At 39.6% G+C, this 19,936-nt stretch overlaps 1 protein-coding gene across 2 annotated transcripts; it reads right to left on the reverse strand.

Moving 5' to 3' along the window:
• Window positions 1-232: 232 nt before the first annotated feature.
• RRAGD (Ras related GTP binding D) lies at window positions 233-18,871 on the reverse strand. 2 transcript variants are annotated; one of them, XM_081341354.1, is made up of 7 exons: window positions 18,412-18,871; window positions 13,487-13,776; window positions 11,440-11,639; window positions 9,317-9,431; window positions 6,396-6,538; window positions 4,693-4,841; window positions 233-943 (listed from the first exon to the last, which is right to left on the reverse strand). In XM_081341354.1, exons 1-7 carry the CDS (start codon window positions 18,584-18,586, stop codon window positions 792-794), a joined length of 1,224 nt encoding a protein of 407 aa, XP_081197480.1. In that variant the 5' UTR covers window positions 18,587-18,871; the 3' UTR covers window positions 233-791. The 2 variants fall into 2 exon arrangements, with proteins under 2 accessions (XP_081197480.1, XP_081197479.1); XM_081341353.1 differs by having other exon boundaries at window positions 18,364-18,870.
• Window positions 18,872-19,936: the final 1,065 nt, after the last annotated feature.

Below are 19,936 nucleotides of genomic sequence, written 5' to 3' on the forward strand. Positions count from 1 at the left end.
CCTGTTGGTATACACTTTATGTAACTCTCAGGAGTAAACAATGTCATTCAGCCTTAGATTTAAAAGTGACTGGAGATTTCTCTTCTGGAGTCATCCATAATAAATATTATATCCTTGTGCTTTACGCTTTCTGCACAAAATTATTGCAATTCCCATTTTTGTTAAATCAGGGTGCTTTTTTCCACTGTCATTCTCAAAAATGTAAAAATAAAGAAACCAGACACAGCATGCATCCATTTCAAAATAAGTCTGTTTATCGAAAGGTACTTTTATGTAGACAATATAAAGAATAAAGAGGATTTTTCTCAGAATTTATGGAATGATTGGGGAGATACTCAATTTCAAATACTTTTTTTAAACAAAATTTTTAGTGTACCAGTAAGGACACCTAACAAATGTTTTTATTGCTATTGTACTATACTTTTAATTTCCAGCTTACAAGATGGAAAATAGATATTCACAGACTTGTTAAAAAAGTCATCTTACCATGTTTTCTTGATTGTTCATTTGTGTGCAGCATGTACGCTTACTATGATATATATTCCACTCAAGACTATACATAAAAAGTAATTTATCAAAAGTCCATTTTCATCATGAAATCAGGCAAAAGTGCAAAACAGGTCTGTCCTTAACATGAACACAGAATATGATTTACAGTGTTTTGAAGAGTGGCTAGTGTGGAAAATTCCAACTGAAGTGTACACCAGTCCCATTTGTCTGCTGGTTCTCAAAGCTGGTGCCATTGCAGCAAATAATAGGCCTTAGTGCTACCAGTGGGCATCAGAGTTCAATTACAGTGGCATTCTAGGTGTGCCATTATGTGTGGCCCTTTTATTCTTCTGTACTTGGTTCTGATTCTTTTGTGCTTTGACTACTTTCATTCTCACTTCAAACACTTCGTGTATGGCCTTGCGGAAGCAGTGGAAGTTGTAGTCTATTAGTCCTAAGGGAAAATAAAACACACGTGAATCGGTTTGTTCAGTCTGAAAACCAAGAGGAGACGTGCTGAAGGTTTCACCTTCTCCAAAGATTCATGGGATGTAGGGCCACAGAGTAGCTTTTTCAATGCTAGTTCTCAGACTTTCGAATACTCTTGTCACAGACACGTCTGGCTCTTTCCCTCCTTGCATTTCCTAAGGTCTGAAAATAGTCTTGTTCGGGTGTGCTTTTTAGCTTGGAGAATGGAGCAACTATTTTTTTATTATTTCTATTACTACTACTATTATTATTACTATTTGTTTTGTTGTTATTGTTGTTGTTATTATTATTATATTTATATTTATATATTTATATTTATTAAACTTATATACCGCCCTTCTCCCGTAGGACCCAGGGCGGTTCACAAGGCAATTAAAACATTACAATACAAAAATTAATAACAATTAAAATAGATTAAATTTTCCTTAATTAAAATCTAAAACCCCTATAACTCTTGATTAAAAACCCAATTACAATAAGTTGAAAAATTAAAAAATCCTCAGTCCTGGCTGGAAAGCTCAAAGAGCCAGGTCTTCAGGTCCCGGCGGAACGAACGAAAATCAGGGGCAGTCCTAAGCTCTACGGGTAGCTGGTTCCAGAGGGCAGGCGCGCCCACAGAGAAGGCCCTCCCCCTGGGTGTTGCCCGCCGGCAATATTATTATTATTCTACTGTTTTTGTTTTGCTCCTTTGAGTTCCTGTCCAAAGTAAATATTATTTACAGTATTTGTAATTTCCCCAAAGTAAAATATGAAAAACAAAATGATTTCCCGTAGTGCAACCATCATTCCCCCTCTTTTTTTCCCTATTCAGGTTGCCTGATTAAAAAAAACCTTAAAACCTGAAAGTTTACAACAAATTTATCCACTAGATCTACTTTAGCATTATTTCAATGGGTTTTAGCTTAGTTTTAATCACCAGACAGTACTGCCATTATTTATTTACCGAACGAAAAAGAAAAAATCCTGGGCCCATGATTTAAAGTATGTATGATGCATATAGAGAAAGAGAAGAAGATTTTTTTTAATTGAGAAAGTATTTTCCAGAAGCTTTGGGGAAAGGAAACAAACAAACAAAGGGAAAAAAAACCTTTGGAAAGAATCCCAAAAGGTAATTAAGGCATATCCAGTGGTATTTTTCCCTTTCAAGAACAGACTTCTGGGCAATTTTGAAACTTCTTGTAAGTATAAGAGTTTACTAAAAACCTACATTACGATTCCCTGTTCTAAAATAAGTGTGCAATTAAGGTGATTTTCTGTTCACTGGCCAATAAAAAGGAGCAAGCTATTTATTTATTCATTTACTTATTAATCAAATACATTTCTATCTTAGAAATTCTCCACAAGCTCAAAGCAATGGATGTTGCACTCTCTCTTCCAATTTCCCCCCTAACAATAAATTCATTTGGCTGAAAATGTGTAACTGGCCCAAAGTCACCAAATAGTTTCCATGGCTATGAATGGACCTAAAGCCGGTTTTCTCCTGTCCCACACTGCCACTCTCTCCACAGATCACTTAACTGTTTAATACATCCCAACAGCTTTACAAAGAAGAATGCAAATACACATTTTGATTAACCATTATGCTGACATATAAGACACATCAGTGGTGAGAAGAAAGAAGGAAGGAAAAGAAAATATAAGAAATATAATTTCATTCAGAATATTTTGATTTCTTGTGTTCATTTGGAAATTGTTATATGTATTTGCAGTGACTATATATAGCAGGAGTCTGCACACTTGGCCCTTTTATGACTTGTGGACTTCATTGAGGACCCAGATTGTTGGGGGCAATAAACTGACTTTGTAATAATGCCACTTGGCGGGGGCCGAAAGCCCTAATAAGCAGGCATATACATAGAATGAAGGCTATTGCTAAGCACATTGGTTTGTGCTTAAATTGTAAGCCGCCCTGAGTCTTCGGAGAAGGGCGGGATATAAATGGGATTAAAATAAAATAAAATAAACTCCCAGAATTCCTCAGCCAGGCACGCTGGCTGAGGAATTCTGGGAGTTGAAGTCCACAAGTCATAAAAGGGCCAAGTTTGAAGACCCCTGCTATACAGTAAAACATCAATTTAACCAATTATATTGTTAGAGGAAATGTTCATTAAATCTAAATTTTCATCATTTGCCTCACCATTATTTACAGAATCTACATAATTAGAGGCTTAGTACATTTGTTTTTATCCTTTTAGGTACACAGCAAAATACAATGTCACAATCCAGTCATTATAATGTAGAATGTTGAAATTTACTCCATTCTTCACCCCATTCCCAATAGTACCGTATTTTCCGGCGTATAAGACGACTTTTTAACGCATGACAATCTTCTCAAAAGTTGGGGGTCGTCTTATACGCCCAGTCGCCTTATACGCCGGAAAATAGTAAATCCTCAGGAGCAGAGACGTTAGTGGAAACGGACAAATCCAGCGCTCGAGAATGGCGAAAGACGGCCTCCTCATAAATAAACCGACCAGCCCAACCGAGGCTGAGGCTCCAGCTTACCGGCGTCCTAGGGCAGCAGACCCTTTTTTTTTTTTTTGGAAGGGAGCGGGAGTCAAGTGCGTGCCGAGCTGCCAGCGCTCGGCGAGCATGAGAGCTCAAGGGAGCACGGGAAGCCAGGCGGAGGCTGACCTGACATGTTCGCATGGAGCTGAGCTTCACCCGACCCTGGGAGTTCGACTTCAGGGCGTGGTGCCGTGGCCAGACCTACAGCAACACCCGCCCGGGAAGGCGCAGCTCGGGAATTGCGACAGGCAGACCGCAGCGGAAAGCTGGCGCTGGGGCTTCAGCAACCCGGGGTCGCCACTCCGCCCTGAAGTAGAAGGCGGCCTTTTGAAAAATAAATATTATAATATGTGCGGGGTTTTTCCCCTTTATTTCTTTTTCCCCTTTCTGTATACTCCAGCAATAACGTATGCAAGTGAAAGGAGGAAAAACCCTGAGTTTGCATTTTCTTGGAAAACTTTAGAAAAGCACAGCAAAATGCAGGGGAGGGTAAACGGGCTTCTCGATCTCAGTGCCACACAGGGCTCCTTGTGGTTTCTAGTTACTTGGAAACTCGGGGCTTTCTTTGAGGGAATCTCAAACTTGCGGCACAGGGCTGAGCCCGTTTCTTTCACCACCACCCCCTGCCCTCCACCGCCCTTTTCATTAACTAACCTACGGAAAGAACCGCCTTCTTTCAGACCTGGTGCCTTCCCGAAGTGTTGGGCCACAATGCTCGTCGCTCCTGGCCGAAACAGCCAGCGTGTGTGGCTGAAGTAGAAGGGGGCGCCAACGCGAGAGGAGACGAGGTTTAGGCGAGGCAGAGCAAACCTGATCTCAAGGCCAAAACCTCTTGATAAACCACCTAATTGAGAAGCAGCCCTGACTTCCTACTTACCCGTATTTTCCGGCGTATAAGACTTTAACCCATGAAAATCATCTCAAAAGTTGGGGGTCGTCTTATACGCCCAGTCGTCTTATATGCCGGAAAATACGGTACCTCAATTCTTACATTTACTAAATAGTTACACATTTTTTTGGTATTTCGATTTTGATGGGATACTGGTTTGAAGCATGCTAGCTGGGGAGCTGTGGGAGTTGAAGTCGATGTATCTTAAGGTTGCCACGGTTGAGAAACATTGTGTTACACTATAATTAAGACAGGGAAACATTTTCTTACAAAGGAAAATAAGATTGTAGATATATTTAGGCAAAGAAGTTGAATACCTTTTCTCTCAAAGCTTTCTTCTCTGACAAAGCAGACTAGTGCAAGGAACTTTGTCACTTCTTTTAGATAAAGGACTGTGGCATTGTTTAATTTTATAATTGCTGTTGATTCTTTATCATAAGGTGTTCCGGCACCATCTTTTTTGAGCCTTAATAGCAAAGGATTGTGAAAGAAAAGAGTTGGGATTAGAGGCTGTATTCTTCTTACATTATTGAAAGATAAATTATATATTATGGGTGCTTAAGAGAATATCCAAATATAATCTACTGAATTATAAAACAGATGTGATAGTACTGGTGAACATAATCGCAGTAAATTAAAAGGATTCATATTAAACATAGCAATGGAATTATATGATACATAAAAGCATTACTAGTGTAGTGCTATAATGTTAACTTTTTAAGTTCCACAAAAAATTCTTAATATTAATACTAAGACCATAAACTAAGAATTGAAAATATACAGAATACAAAATAGTAGAAGAAATTAATCCACAATAATAAATATACAGTATATAAAATACTACAGAGAGCAACCTTTTATATTTTATTGCAGAGATAGCTTACTTGCAACAAACTACAATCTGCACATGCAGATTTTCTTGAATGATTTTAGCAATCATCGAAATCTATGGTAGTATAAAGAGAGAAGGTCTTCTTTTATTAAAAATCACTTAGACTTCATATTTCACAAAACAAAACTAAACAAAAATACTGAATTTGGTTGAATAGCTAATTAACAATCAATCAAATTGCTTTGTTAGATATTCTACTTTTACTGCTCCAGTGGGCACCATTGCAACAGCTCAACTAGGTGTGATGGAAGCCACAAACAGAATACACTACTGCAAAATAAGTGTGAAGTACAGTAGCTGATTTAGATCTGCTTATAGATCTTCTTGGTCAAAGAAATACTTTGGCCTCCACTGACTAAGATAATTTGATAATAACATCAAACTATATATCTATTTAGACCCCAAAATTAGTTTCTTATACTTCAGGGATGTTCTGAGAAATACAAAGTGATAACAAAAAGCAGAAAAACCTTCTCTCTGCTACCAATGGATAGCTACAATTCATTTATATTTTTTAGAAATTCCTTTTTAACATCAAATAATCTATTAACTATACAGAGGTTTTCTGAACATATGACTTACCACAGTATTGTTCCCCAATTCCTCTTGTATAACCAAATAAACTATCTAAAAAAATCAAGTGTCATATCTACTCAAAAGAAAAATCATCCTGAATTTAAACTTAAAAAAAAAAAAGTTCAGAAATTAAGCAATCCCTTCTCCCTTCATTACCAGCTTCTCATCACATCTAAAACTATTCATCCATTTTAAGGATAAATTATTGGGAAATAAAGTACCCTTATTCTTATATCGTCTTCTTTATTAAGTTTTCTCCATGTCACCCCCAACTCTTCCCACTCCAGGCAGCGCACTTCAAGATTCATTGCAGGATTACCGTAATCCTTTTATGTTTGTGTGTCTATAAGTATGTGTACTTAAAGCACACAATATGACTGCTTGATTTTCAAAATAACTTAGACTATTTTCCCAACTTTGACAAAGACCAAATAGCATATTATTGTACAGGCAAATGTTAGGTTTTTCATTGCAAATACATTGCCATGTGATGATTATACAGTACATTAACTGCAAACAAGCACAAAGGATACCAAAAACACTCCAACTTACCCATAGATGGAGGAGATGTCAATGACAACATCTATCATATCACAGCTGAGCTCATAAGTCTGCATGTCCACGGGGGTGCTATCAGTTGCAATATAAATTTTACTTACTACATCGAAGAGAAATGCCTTCTCAATTCCAGAATTCTACAAGGGGACATGGATTTTGTTACAAGGAACTTAATATTTATATAATGCATAGTATCCTGCACATAATGCACACACACAATAATCCATCCATCCATCATATAGAGCCTTGGTGGAGCAGTGGGCTAATGCCTCCTTAAGTAACACCAGCTGCCTGCAATTAGTGCAGGTTCGCGTCCCACCAGGCTCAAGGTTGACTCAGCCTTCCATCCTTCCGAGGTAGGTAAAATGAGGACCCAGATTGTTGGGGGCAATTAAGCTGACTTTGTAATAATGCCGCTTGGGGGGGGGGCGAAAGCCCTAATAAGCAGGCATATACATAGAATGAAGGCTATTGCTAAGCACATTTGATTTGTGCTTAGATTGTAAGCTACCCTGAGTCTTCAGAGAAGGGCGGGATATAAATGGGATTAATATATATATATATATATATATATATAATAGGGACGCGGTAGCTCAGTGGGTTAGGACGCTGAGCTTGTCGATCAGAAGATCGGCAGTTTGGCGGGTTGAATCCCGAGTGCCGCGTAGCAGAGTGAGCGCCTGTTACTCGTCCCAGCTTCTGCCAACCTAGCAGTTCGAAAGCACGTAAAAATGCAAGTAGAAAAATAGGGACCACTACGGTGGGAAGGTAACAGCGTTCCGTGCGCCTTTGGCGTCTAGTCATGCTGGCCACATGACCACGGAGACGTCCTCGGACAAGCACTGGCTCTTCGGCTTTGAAACGGAGATGAGCACCGGCCCCTAGAGTTGGAAACGACTAGCACACATGTGCGGGGGAACCTTTACCTTTACATATATATATATATATATATATATATATATATATATATATATATATATATATATATATATATATATATATATATATATATATATATATATATATCTTCCATCCATCTATGTCTGTCAATCATCTTCTCTCTCACACGCATTTTCTCCATATTATATAACACCGTATATATTAACATAGGTGGCCAGAGATGGTAAGAGTTAGGATATAAATTTAAATAATATAAAATAATACACTGCACAATAGAAATAACTTTCCTACAACTCTAGGATTATTTGGGCTGTTTTCTGTCAATATTCATACTCAGTTGTAACCCTGAGATGGAACTAGTTGCTCTTCTTGATGACCTTTGGGGGATCAGAATGGAAGTACTACACCATCCTGGCCTTCTTTAATCTCTTAGCAACCTTTGATACCATCGTTAATGGTATCTTTCTGGACTGGATTAGGGGACTGAGAGTGAGTGGTATGATGTTCCCATGGTGCTCTGTCCAGAGCTGGCTCTGGTTAGTGATAGAGAAAGACTGCCCCCAAGGCCCCTGCTTTGTGGGTTCCTTTGGGCTTTAATCTCTCACCACTTCTATTCTGAATCTATATGAAGCTGATAGGGAGCTAATCTGCCAGCACATCTCTGTGACTTCTGGAGCTCAATTACGCCTCTCCACCCCAGGCCAGCGGAGTAATGCAACTGAGATTCTTTCCTGACATCTGGAAGTGGTGGGGTCTGAATGAGGGAAAGAACTCAGCTGAACTCTGGCAAAACTAAGTAGTAGTGAGTTTTGAGATCCTTCCACTTCTGAAGATTTTCCATCCCTACCTTGGAATGCACTTTCAGTCCCCAAGAGAAAGCTGGTTTTGTATTTTGGGAAGGCTCCTGAACTTGTAACTTCTGCTCAATAAACAGGTGGCAGTCAATCTTTGCACAGATTTGTTTTGGGCACCAATTCTTCCTGGACTGGTCATGGTGATAAATATCTCAGTCTCCTCCCACTGGATTACTGTGATATACAGGTAGTCCTCAACTTACAACAGTTCATTTAGTGACCGTTCAAAGTTACAACGGCACTGATAAAAGTGACATATGACCATTTTTCACACTTATGACCATTGCAGCATCCCAGTGGTCACATGATCAAAATTCAGATGCTTGGCAACTGACTCATATTTATGATGGTTACGGTAACCCAGAAGAGTCATGCAATCTCCTTTTGCAACCTTTAGCAACATAAATTTTGGGTTCAACTGTGGTCGTAAATCAAGGACTACCTGTTAGTCTACATCCTACACCACCAGAACTAGCAGAATTCATATACATCTATTTTAAAAAATGTCACTTTGTGGCAATTAGGAGTCATACCTTCTCTGTTGCCTCTTTTGTTTTCTGGAACAGCTTTCCCACACAAATCCAGATCTGACAGATCTGTTCTTATAGGCCATGGGTCTTCAAACTCGGCCCTTTTATGACTCATGGACTTCAACTCCCAGAATTTCTCAGCCAGGCATGCTGGCTGAGGAATTCTGGGAGTTGAAGTCCATGAGTCATAAAAGGGCCGAGTTTGAAGACCCCTGTTATAGGCATTAGTCTGGGAAATTAAGTGAGCCCCACTGACTAGTTGTTTAGTTATTGTTTCAGTGATTCTAATAGTATGTGCATTATTGTTTTGGTTTTAAGCTTGTGTGCCACCTAGAATCATTTTGGTGTGATGGGCACCAATATAATGAAACTACTCATTCATTCAAGGCAGGAACTAGTGGATAAATAAGTGGTCTTCAGATCCCAGGTTGTAAGCTATCATTATTTTATAAACACCGTATATTTGGTAAAATAATGAATGCTGGACTACACAGCACTTTTGGTTTCATACAGAATCGCCTAATAATGACTCAAATAACAGCAGTATTTTTAAAAACGTCAAAAAGTAAAATGTGCTTTTGCAATAAACATGAAAAACATAGGAAATACATGCACATGCAAACATATTTACCGAGACAAAAATGTTAAGCAGATTTTCCAAAGTTGGGAGCTGTGGAATTAATTTCTGAACCACTTTGCTGAATGCTTCAAATATAGAATGATCGTATATACTTGTCAAATAAAAGCTGGAAAAAGAAAAATAATCAATATATTCATTTGAAGTAAACACCTGTGAAGAGTTTAATTAAAAATATAAAAAGATGCAGGAAAAAAATAACATAATATTCTATACGGGTTGTTTTATAAGCCATGCAGAATGTATTGATGGACGGCAAAGTAGAAACCGATGGAAGGGCAAAAAACAGAGCATTGGATTAAAAATATCTCTCGAAATTGTGACTTGATCTCACAATTTTCAAGGAATTTATTTTCACCAGATAGTGGACTAATGATAACATGGCTCATGTGCTGCCTAATTAGTCTTACAGAAGTGATGTTTCTATAATGAAATACAGGTAGAAGTAGTCTTTGACTTATGACTGGTCATTTAATGACTGTTCAGAGTTACAACCTACCTAAAAAGGAGAATTTATGACCCAATCCAAATTTCTGACGGTTGGGCCCTCCCTGTGGTCACATAACTGCACTTCAGGCACTTGGCAACATGGGTACATTTGGACATCCTGCGGTCATGTGACCGCGCCATATGATGGTTTTGCCAAAAACTGGAAGTTATTTCAAGTTTTAGGCCAAACCACACCAAAGTGAACAATGAGTTCACTTAACAATCACAGCAATTGCATTTACATCCACCATATTCACTTAACAACCGCCACAAAAATGTTGGCCCATTATGACATATAACTGTAATGGTCAGGATACATTACAGTCGTATGTCAGGGACTACCTGGAGTCCTTCGTTAACAATAACTGGGACTGGTAACTCATTAGCTAACCAATGCAGTCGTAACACACAATATCATATGACCATGTTGATTTATGACAGCAGTTCAGAACATCAGTGTGATATTACATGATTGTTATTTGCAACATCCTGCTGGCTTCCCCACTGACTTTGCTTATTGGAAGCTGAAGATTGCAAAGGGTGATCAGGTGACTGCAACCATTGTTAACTGCAAGCTGATTGCCAAGCACCCAAATTGCGACCACATGACTAGAGGGACACTGCAACGCTTACAACCTTTGAGGACTGGTCTTGTTTTATATATATGGCAGCCTGGGTTCAAGACCCAAGTGCGTACGATGGAATGAGCTCCAAGTTACTTGCCCCAGCTCCTGCCAACTTAGCAGTTTGAAAGCATGCAAATGCAAGTAGATAAATAGGTACCACTTCGGTGGGAAGGTAACAGCACTCTGTGACATCATGCTGGCCACATGACCATGGAAATGTCTTTGGACAGCGCTGGCTCAGTGGCCTTGAAACGGAGATGAGCACTGCCCCCTAAAGTCGGCAATGTCTAGCGGAGTAAAATCCGCAGGAACTCCTTTACCTTTACATACATACATTCTCAATATAGTTTTCTCCAAGTCAGGACCATCAACAACTTTGAGGCTAGTAAAATGTATCACTCTAGCAAAGCCTTCTTCCCCAAAGTGATGCTCATTAGAAGTATACAACTGGGAATCAATAATATATACAATATATACAAGCTGGCCTGGCCTGATGGGATGGGGTTGGGTTTTATTAATGTGTTTTAACCTACTTTTTAATGTGTTTTAACTTATTCGTGGGCATTTTGTTTAATCTTTTTTAATTTTTGTATCTTGTTTTTTAATATGTATTGCCCTGTTCACCGCCCTGAGTCCTTCGGGAGAAGGGTGGTATACAAATTAAATAAATAAAAAAATAAATAAATAGATAGATAGATAGATAGATAGATAGATAGATAGATAGATAGATAGATAGATAGATAGATAGATAGATAGATAGATAGATAGACAGACAGACAGACAGATAGATAGACTGAGAATGACTGGAATACTTGCCTCCGTCTATTAAAAAAACCCCTAATTTTAATGTTTTAAGCCTGGCTACACCAGCAAACATTTATTATATTTGGTAGTAAATACTATAACAATAAGCTTACTAAGACTTTTATCAAGTTTGACACGATAGCACTTCTTTTAATGTTACTTGTACCTTCCTTTTTCTCCCCAGCAAACTTTTCTCACCTCAAGTGGATTTTTTCTAGTCCAGCGTCGGCAAGATCATCATTAGCCCGCTGATGAATGTCTCTTTGTGTTTCAATCTTGTGATCATCAGACAAACCATCTACTTTGTGAATAAATATTTCAAAGTTTATATCTGGATTTACTTTATATGCTCTTGTCACAGTAAGGTGCAATCTAGCTAATGCTTCCATATAGTCATCCTAAAAAAAGAATTGGATAAAACACAGGACTTAAAATTTCAGCCTGAATTGTTTTTTTACTCAAAAAGCATTACATGAAACCCTCATTCCATTAAAATAGTATTTCATTAATAAAAAAGTATAAGACAGAATATTTCATTGAGTTATTAATCATTAATTCTCTCTCTTCTATTTAAAGACTACAAGCACCTTAAGAGTATCTAATCCAGTATTCTATTTCCACATTGGCCAACACTCATGCTGTTATTCTCTTGCAGCTGTTGCTAAGATACCCCGCACTTGACATTGGGGATAATACATAGATATCATCACTTATAATCACCAAAAGCTTTAACCTTCCTCATTTCCCTTATTTAAACAGTTCCTTAACCCGACATGTTGATTTCTCATTATATACTGTATATGTTACATTTATACCATACCTTTCCTCAAAATACTTGAGCTGATATACTTAGCACTCCTTTCTCTATTTTGTCTCCACAAAAATAATCTGTAAAGTTGGGCACACTGATGCAGTGTGAGAGTAGTTGAGAAGCTGAGAGTGGATCTGAATTTGGATGACCTTAGGCACTATACCACACCAGCACAAACCTTAATCCATAATTATGGATTATATGTACATGTAACCCTCAGGTTACAGCCACATTTGGGACCAGAATTTTGCTTGCTAAGCAAGGTAGTTGTGATTTTATGACCTTTTTGGCAAGGTTGTCAAGTAAATCACTGCAGTTGTTAAGTGAGTTGTGTGATTATTAAGTAAATCCAGCTTCCCACATTGACTTTGTCTGAAGCCAATAGGTCACAAATGGTGATCACATGATCCTGGGACTTGCAACCATCTTAAATACATGCTGGTTGCTAAGTGCCGGAATTTGATCATGAGGATGCTGCAATGGACAATGCGAGGACTGGTCATAAGACACATCTTTTCAGTGTCATTGTTTAGCAGCGGAAATTCTGTCCCAATTGTGGTTATGAGACTAGATGTAATCATTTCTATGTTTATTGCAGAAATAGGTAACTTTAGAAACTGCAGAAAGTTCATTACATTGAAGGATTACATATTTGGAAGCAGAAGTGCAAGCAATCAAAGGTATTTGTGCGGTAGTATCTAAATAAAAACAGAATATACAGCAAAATCCAAATGAGTCCCTTTTATGATAAAAGACTTATTCTTCACACGAGGGTGAGAATTCTAGTTTCTCTACAGTTGTAACAGTTGCTAATCTCACTGCATTTCTCAGCTCCAATAACACTTAAGAAAAGGGTGTAAAAAGGTGGACTGTACTGCAGCGATAACCCAGGATATGGAAAAAGAGTCTTGTTGTAAAAGGAAACTGCTTGCAGTTCTCTAGAGCAGACATGTCAAACACAAGGCCCGGGGGCCAGATGCGGCCCGCAAAGTGGTTTCATGTGGCCCGCGAAGCCATCCTGGAAACAGTGAGGGAACGGCCCCCACTGCCTTGGCCCTGGCCCAGAGACCCTCCTTCTGCCAGAGACCCTCAGATCTGTCCCACTCCTGCCCAGGCCCCCATAGGCACCCTTGATGCGAACGATGTAGAGCTGGCCATGCCCACCCAGTAGGCCATACGCACTCTAGCCACGCCCACCCAGTAGGCCACGCCCACCCTGGCCACACCCACCCGGCCACCTGAGGGCAACCACAATGCTGATGCGGCCCTCAATGAAATTGAGTTTGACACCCCTGCTCTAGAGAGTCACTTTCTACTTAACTTGCCATCATCTATTCTATTCCTCTACTGTCAAGTGGTGTTCATTTGTGCAAATTCAAGGTTTGAGGATGATTTAAAAGTCAGATTGGTCTAACATCACCATCTTCTTCTTACCTGAGAATCAATCACAAATATCAATGCTCCAGTGCCACGAAAAATCATTTCATAGTCAAACGTAGGATCAAAAAAATCAATTTGGCCGGGAAAGTCCCATATCTGAAAGTTAACAAAGGAGCTGTTGGAAACATCTTCTCGGCAGATCTTGTTAGTGCTCTCCAAAAATAGAGTTTCATTTGGTGACATTTTATGAAAAACAACTTTCTGAATAGAAGACTTTCCACTTCTTCTCAGTCCCATGAGGAGGATTCTTGGCTTAACTTCAGTACTAAAAGGATCACTGAAATCTAGAAACGAATAAAAACAGATTTTTTTTAAGTTTATACTATCCCTAATGCACAAAAGTATGTCTCATAGCCAAACCCAATTTCAATTTCAATTTATTATTTTAACTCTTCTTTGCAATCCAAGGACTCTTTCTTTTCTGGTGCCAAAAAGAGCAGCTTAATTTGAAATGATCGATATTTATCTTTAAATAGTATTTTTCCAGCTATTTTTCTGTCTCTCCCTGCTAGTTTAAAAAAACCTCACATCTCACAAAATAAACCAAAGTGTGGAAATAAATGCAGATTAATTAGAACGCCATACGACAGATGCCTTACCATGTTCCAATCTCACAGATCTGCAAACTTTAATAATGAGATGAATTAAAGTTTATAGCTAAGTGTGTGTGTGTGTGTGTGTGTGTGTGTGTGTGTGTGTCCCACCTTGGTTTGTTTTAACGTATGGAGGCGAACTTACCAATGCTCCCTTTAGAAACTTTAGGTAACACTGAATCATAGGAATACATCTGTTAAAGAACCTGGAAAAGTATACCCATTTCTGTGGCATATATACTCAAAATATTTATGTTCAAGTGCTCCTCAAAACACTGTTATTAAAAACAATTTTTGCTTGAGTATCTACTGCATGTCTACTATGTTACTTAATACAGCGTCTCTGAAACAAGAGAGAAAAAATTCTTTCTATGCATTCACATCAGAACACACTTACAAACCATAATATTTAAGGCTATACCTAACATTTGAAGCAGTTCTATCTGTTCTCAGCAAAGACAAAGAGAATTTAGACTAAAAGGAAAATATTCCATGTGTTCCTGAAAGTGTTGCAAAAACTATTTTCTGCTTAAAGCCCAAAAGTTTAGCTCTGCTGATCCATTTTTTTAAAAAAATTCTCTGTAAAAGTACCTACATAAGTGTATGTGGAGTGCCATCATTCCAATGTATTGGTTTTATTTAAAAAAAACACCTCACCACACAAAACCAACAGGACAACTGTCTGGAGTGCTTGGAGATTGACATTCACAGCTGCAGAGGAATTCTGAACCCTTCTATGGCTCTTGCCTTTTATGGATCTGAAATCAGCCTTCCTTAAAATTTCATGTCTTTCTGATACATGCACTCTGCCTGCACATTGAATACCTGCACCACTGTACAATTTTAAAAGTTTGCTTAAATGTTTTCTCCAAGTTGTATTAGGCTATCAATCCCTTAACTAAGCCTTTTCTTTTTGTATATGACAAACACAAAAAAAGATCCATGTAACAAACTGATCACCAATCTATGAATTCCACACTAATGCTAGGACTTCTCATTATTGTTGTCAGTCACATGCACATTTCTTTCCCTCTTCCCTCCCCCTTCTCTTCCTGTTCTTTCCCACAAAACACAACTACAACGGACAATACTTGCTGATCTATATGTTCCCTCTTCAAACCCTCAGTGAATGCTCTCTCAAAGCAAAGGGAAACAGAAAACCAGAGTCATGTAATCTTTGAAAGATCTCACCTTTCAGAGCATTAGCTGCCTATAGTATCCATCTTTATTTATAAACATTGTGGGAGCACAAGTGTTTTGAATTTCCTTTTTAAATGAAAGATGGGATTGTGTATAAATATACCTTTTTAACTGTAAGATGTATATGTAAACAAATATATAGGTATGTTGTAGAAATGTAAAAGGCCATTTCTTTGCAAATCACTTTGGAGATTTGGGATATTTGTGTGTATGTGAAAACTGAGTTAGCCGCCTATTCAGACTTAAGTCCGGTACAATTGTGTACTTGTTGTTTTACTTCTAAAATATATGTAGAGTACAAGAAGTTGAAACTCAAATACTTTGGCCACCTAATGAGAAGGAAGGACTCACTGGAGAAGAGCCTAATGCTGGGAAAGATTGAGGGCAATAGAAGAAAGGGACGACAGAGAATGAGGTGGCTGGATGGAGTCACTGAAGCAGTAGGCGTGAGCCTAAATGGACTCCAGAAGATGGTAGAGGATGGTAGAGAACAGGAAGACCTGGAGGAACATTGTCCATGGGGTCGCAATGGGTCGGACACGATTTTGCAGCTAACAACAACAAGAATTACAGTATTTATTTTTATTATTTTATACCCATCTCACTATTAACTACTTTTTTGGTGAAATAATTGAATCAAAGAGTTTGAGCTGAACTTGGAAAATTACTAAATCTTAGTTCACTGGGGCAAATGCATACATTCTCAGCCTACATACAGCCTTAATATTCCACCTACAATATTAACCACAATTCCAAGATTTTTGTAAAATGTAGCTTGTTAATGTTTGCAAAGTGTCTCTGCTCTGACATTCTGCAAAAAATAAAAGTAAAAGGCCATTTGCTAAAAAAAAAATCCAGTCCCAATATCAGGACCGATTAAAAATTTAGAACACATCCTACGTTCTCTGCAAATGCATGACACAAATACGGTACATGTTTCAATCTAGTACACTCACATACTGGTAGTTAGGGAAATCTTGCCCACTCTCCAACCCATCTTAATCTTAGCGTCATTCTATTCTCCTATTAAAGGCCAACTATAAGCTATCCCAGCTCAAAGTCAATCTCCATTCGGTTATTAAATTCCCTGCCAATTTTCAAAAACCTGCTCCTAAATGACCTCTGTTTTCAGGGTCTTCATTTATTCCAAGCTTTCACCTTCATCTCTCACTTAATACTTTTGTTTTTGCTCAGCACACACTTAAATTTCGCTTTACAGCATCCTCATTCAGTTGCTTCCCTATCCCCAAGTCCCATCTCTTTGCTCCCAAACCTTAGTTCCTCATCCACAGTCTTTCTCCACTAGTGTTGCCAGAGTTTGTGGCCACGAGAAAAATATTAGGTTCCCTATTAAGGAGCAGAATTACTAAGGAAAATTCTTCGGATTTCTGCTGTCCAGATTTGGCAGCCCTGGCAAAACCATACTGGGTGGCCAGCAAAGCTCAAGAAAAGAGGGCCAAGAAAATGAATGGCTGGGAAGCAATTTCTTTTTCCGTTCCTTCTTAAAATCTCAAACTAGGAACAATCGTGTGTTTTACTGCATCTCCTATCCCTTCTCTTCTCTACAGCAGTAACAGGAAAGAAAAGGAGCAGCGAGGATTGTGGGAAAAATTTCTAAGAGACAAGAGATGGAAAACTGAGTTTGTTATCCACTTTACGTTCCACTTCATTTCCTTTAGAATGGATTATGTTAGATGTAAGAAAGGGTTCCGCTATAGTAGCAAAGGGGCATACTTTTTCTTAAAAGAGGGTAAAACCAGGGCCTTTTTTGGCCAAAAGGCTCCATTATTTAAAGGAATCCCTAAACATCCTAACTATCGTGACACACACACACACACACACACACACACACACATATATATATACGAAATCTACGAAATCTACGAAAACATATATATATACATATATATACATATATATACATATATATACATATATATATATATATATATATACATATATATATATATATATATATATATATATATATATATATATATATATATATATATATATATATATATATAAGTATTTGTCAAGGCTTTTTGAATGGACCTTGCTAATTAACTCTTTTCATTCCTGTTTTGGCCCGACTCAGGGCTTATCCACAGGACATAGTCAACTTATGACAGCTCATTATTTGTGCAAATTATTCAAATTGCTAATAAAGAATTTGGGAGGCTAAGATGATCATTTCGAACTCTTTATGTTCTCATCAGTTAGTCATACCCTCAGATAAAGGGTATGACTGATGAGAACATAAAGAGTTCGAAATGATCATCTTAGCCTCCCAAATTCTTTATTAGCAATTTGAATAATTTGCATATATATATATATATATAACAGCAAAGGCTGCATCTAAGACTAAGGCTTAAAGGTCTGTTGTAGGGGAAACTAGGCAGAGCAAGTTCCTGAATGAATGGTGAATACGAATTTAATTTCAAAAATAAGTATCTTGCACCCTCTACTTTAGCTGTTTGTCCTCAGCTTTTGGAGGCATTGTATCTCACTGCCTATGGTGAAATCAGATTTAAGGACTGGCCTGTAATGACTCTGGAATGCCGCAATCCATGGTGGGATGGAAGGGAACCATCTTTGCTTTTCCCTTCAAGCCAGCTGATTCCCCGTTTCTTCCACCCCCACCCCCCAATTTCCCCACAGAAAGGCTGCGTTCACATGGCACACCGAACTGTAAAGGAGAGCAGCGAGTTAGCTTAACCTTACAGTGAGAAGGCAGACAATTACTTGGGTAAACTGACCCACCGGCGATTCGGTTAACCACCAACCAAAAAGGTGGCAAATGGTAGGGTACAGTTCCCACCCACCCGGGAATCAAATATTTCGAAGATGGGAGGAGCCCAACTTTAACTCCCATTCGCCCCCGGCCTTACTCGATCCCTGCTGCCCCATCCTCCTCTCTCGGGCGCCCTCTCCAAGGGGCGCAGCCACGGCGTGCCGCCTCCTTGGCCTTCTGCCCTCCTCCCCCCCCCAAAGAAAGGGCCTGGCAGCAAAGTCGCCACAACCGGCTGCTCGCTCTTCCTTCGTCCTCCCTCCGTTGCAACCCCGGGAACTACTTACACGCCCCGTCCCCGCTTTTCTCGTGGTCGCCATCCGAGAAAGACTCACTCTCATCCCCATAGTCTGCTAGCCCGACAATCTCGTCCTCCTCCTCTTCTTCTTCTTCCTCCTCCTCCTCCTCTTCTTCTTCCTCGTCTTTTTCCTCCTCCTCCTCCTCCTCCTCTTTTTCCTCCGCTCCTTCGTTCTCCTGCTGCTCCTTCAGCTTCCCCGGCGCCTCGCTCATCCTGATCCCAGCCGGGCTTCGTCCTCGCCGAGCACCGCTTTCCCCGCGGCGTCGCCCTTCCAGCTTGCCTCTCCGGGGAACTCGAGCCTAAATTGATTGTTTGTTTGTTTGTTTGTTTGTTTCCTTCCTTCCTTCCTTCCTTCCTTCCCTTTTTTTCTTCCTCCCCGTCGCAGTTGTCAAAGGAAAGTCAGCCAAGGCCTTGCAGTCCCTCCCAGAGGAGAGAAACTGCGTGACCCAAGTCACCTGACAGACACACGCATACACACACTCGCTCATGGAGTAACATAATAGTTAGGCGCACAGAAGTGAGAACCCTCGTGGCTGCGGGGAGGGGCCGCTGCCCAGGAGCGCGCACCCTTTTTTTGCTTTTGCAGCACGCGCTTGGGGGGGGGGGATCGGTAGGTAAACGTAAAAGGCTGCTCGGGGTGGACGGTGCCTCCGAATGGCCTCTCCTCCCTTCCCTCAAACATGCGCTGTAGTAGTTTTATAACGGTTAACAGTGAATGAAAGGGGGGGGGGGGAAGGAAAAACACCTCTGCTTATGCTCGAAGGCGGCATAAAGTGAAAAGATTCGCTGCGGGATTCGTCTCGGCAGCTGAGCCGCTAGGAAAGGACAAGATACACGATTGTTTAATAAAAGGCAAGGCACGGAACATTTATAAGAGTGTATCCTTTATTACTTTATTGGCTTCCAAAGAGACCAGAATTAAGAGCTGGCATCTGCAATACTGTATACAATCTCTCTCTCTCTCTCTCTCTCTCTCTCTCTCTGTGTGTGTGTGTGTGTGTGAGTGTGTGTGAGAGAGAGAGAGAAGCCTTCGATGGTAAAACTTAACTAGTGAGTAAGCGTGCTTGTAGTCATACTACAAATGCCAGTGTTGCATAGAATCAGCCTATCCGGGGTTCTGTTTGTTTTTTTTTTAAAGGGCGATTTCACATAGGGCTGAGGTTATGAATTTGCTTCCGTTCACGCTCTCCCATTGTGTAGGTGCCTTTGTGTGCCCTGCGCAACGCGGACAGACTGCTATATCCCGTAGTACTACTCTGATCTGAATCACATGACTGCGATAGAAGAAGGGACCCGACCAGCTGCTTCACCCATTGGGATGCGTTGTTTTTTGTTTTTGTTTTTCGTCCAGTTTCCGCCCTGATCTGGCTCGTTGTTGTTTTTTTTTTGAACTCCGCCTTTCTTTTCTCGTCTTTTCTCCCCCATCCCAAACGTGGTCCTGTTCAGTTAAGATTTTGGATGGTTTTAGATAGTTATTTTTGTAACCCTGTATTCAGTTCTGGGAAGTGGGGGAGGGGGTGGTTGGGGGGGGGGGTTTGTATTATAACTTTTATAAAACCTTT

The sequence above is a fragment of the Vipera berus genome (genome assembly GCF_964194415.1).
Source record: "Vipera berus genome assembly, chromosome: 1".
NCBI lineage: Eukaryota > Metazoa > Chordata > Lepidosauria > Squamata > Viperidae > Vipera > Vipera berus.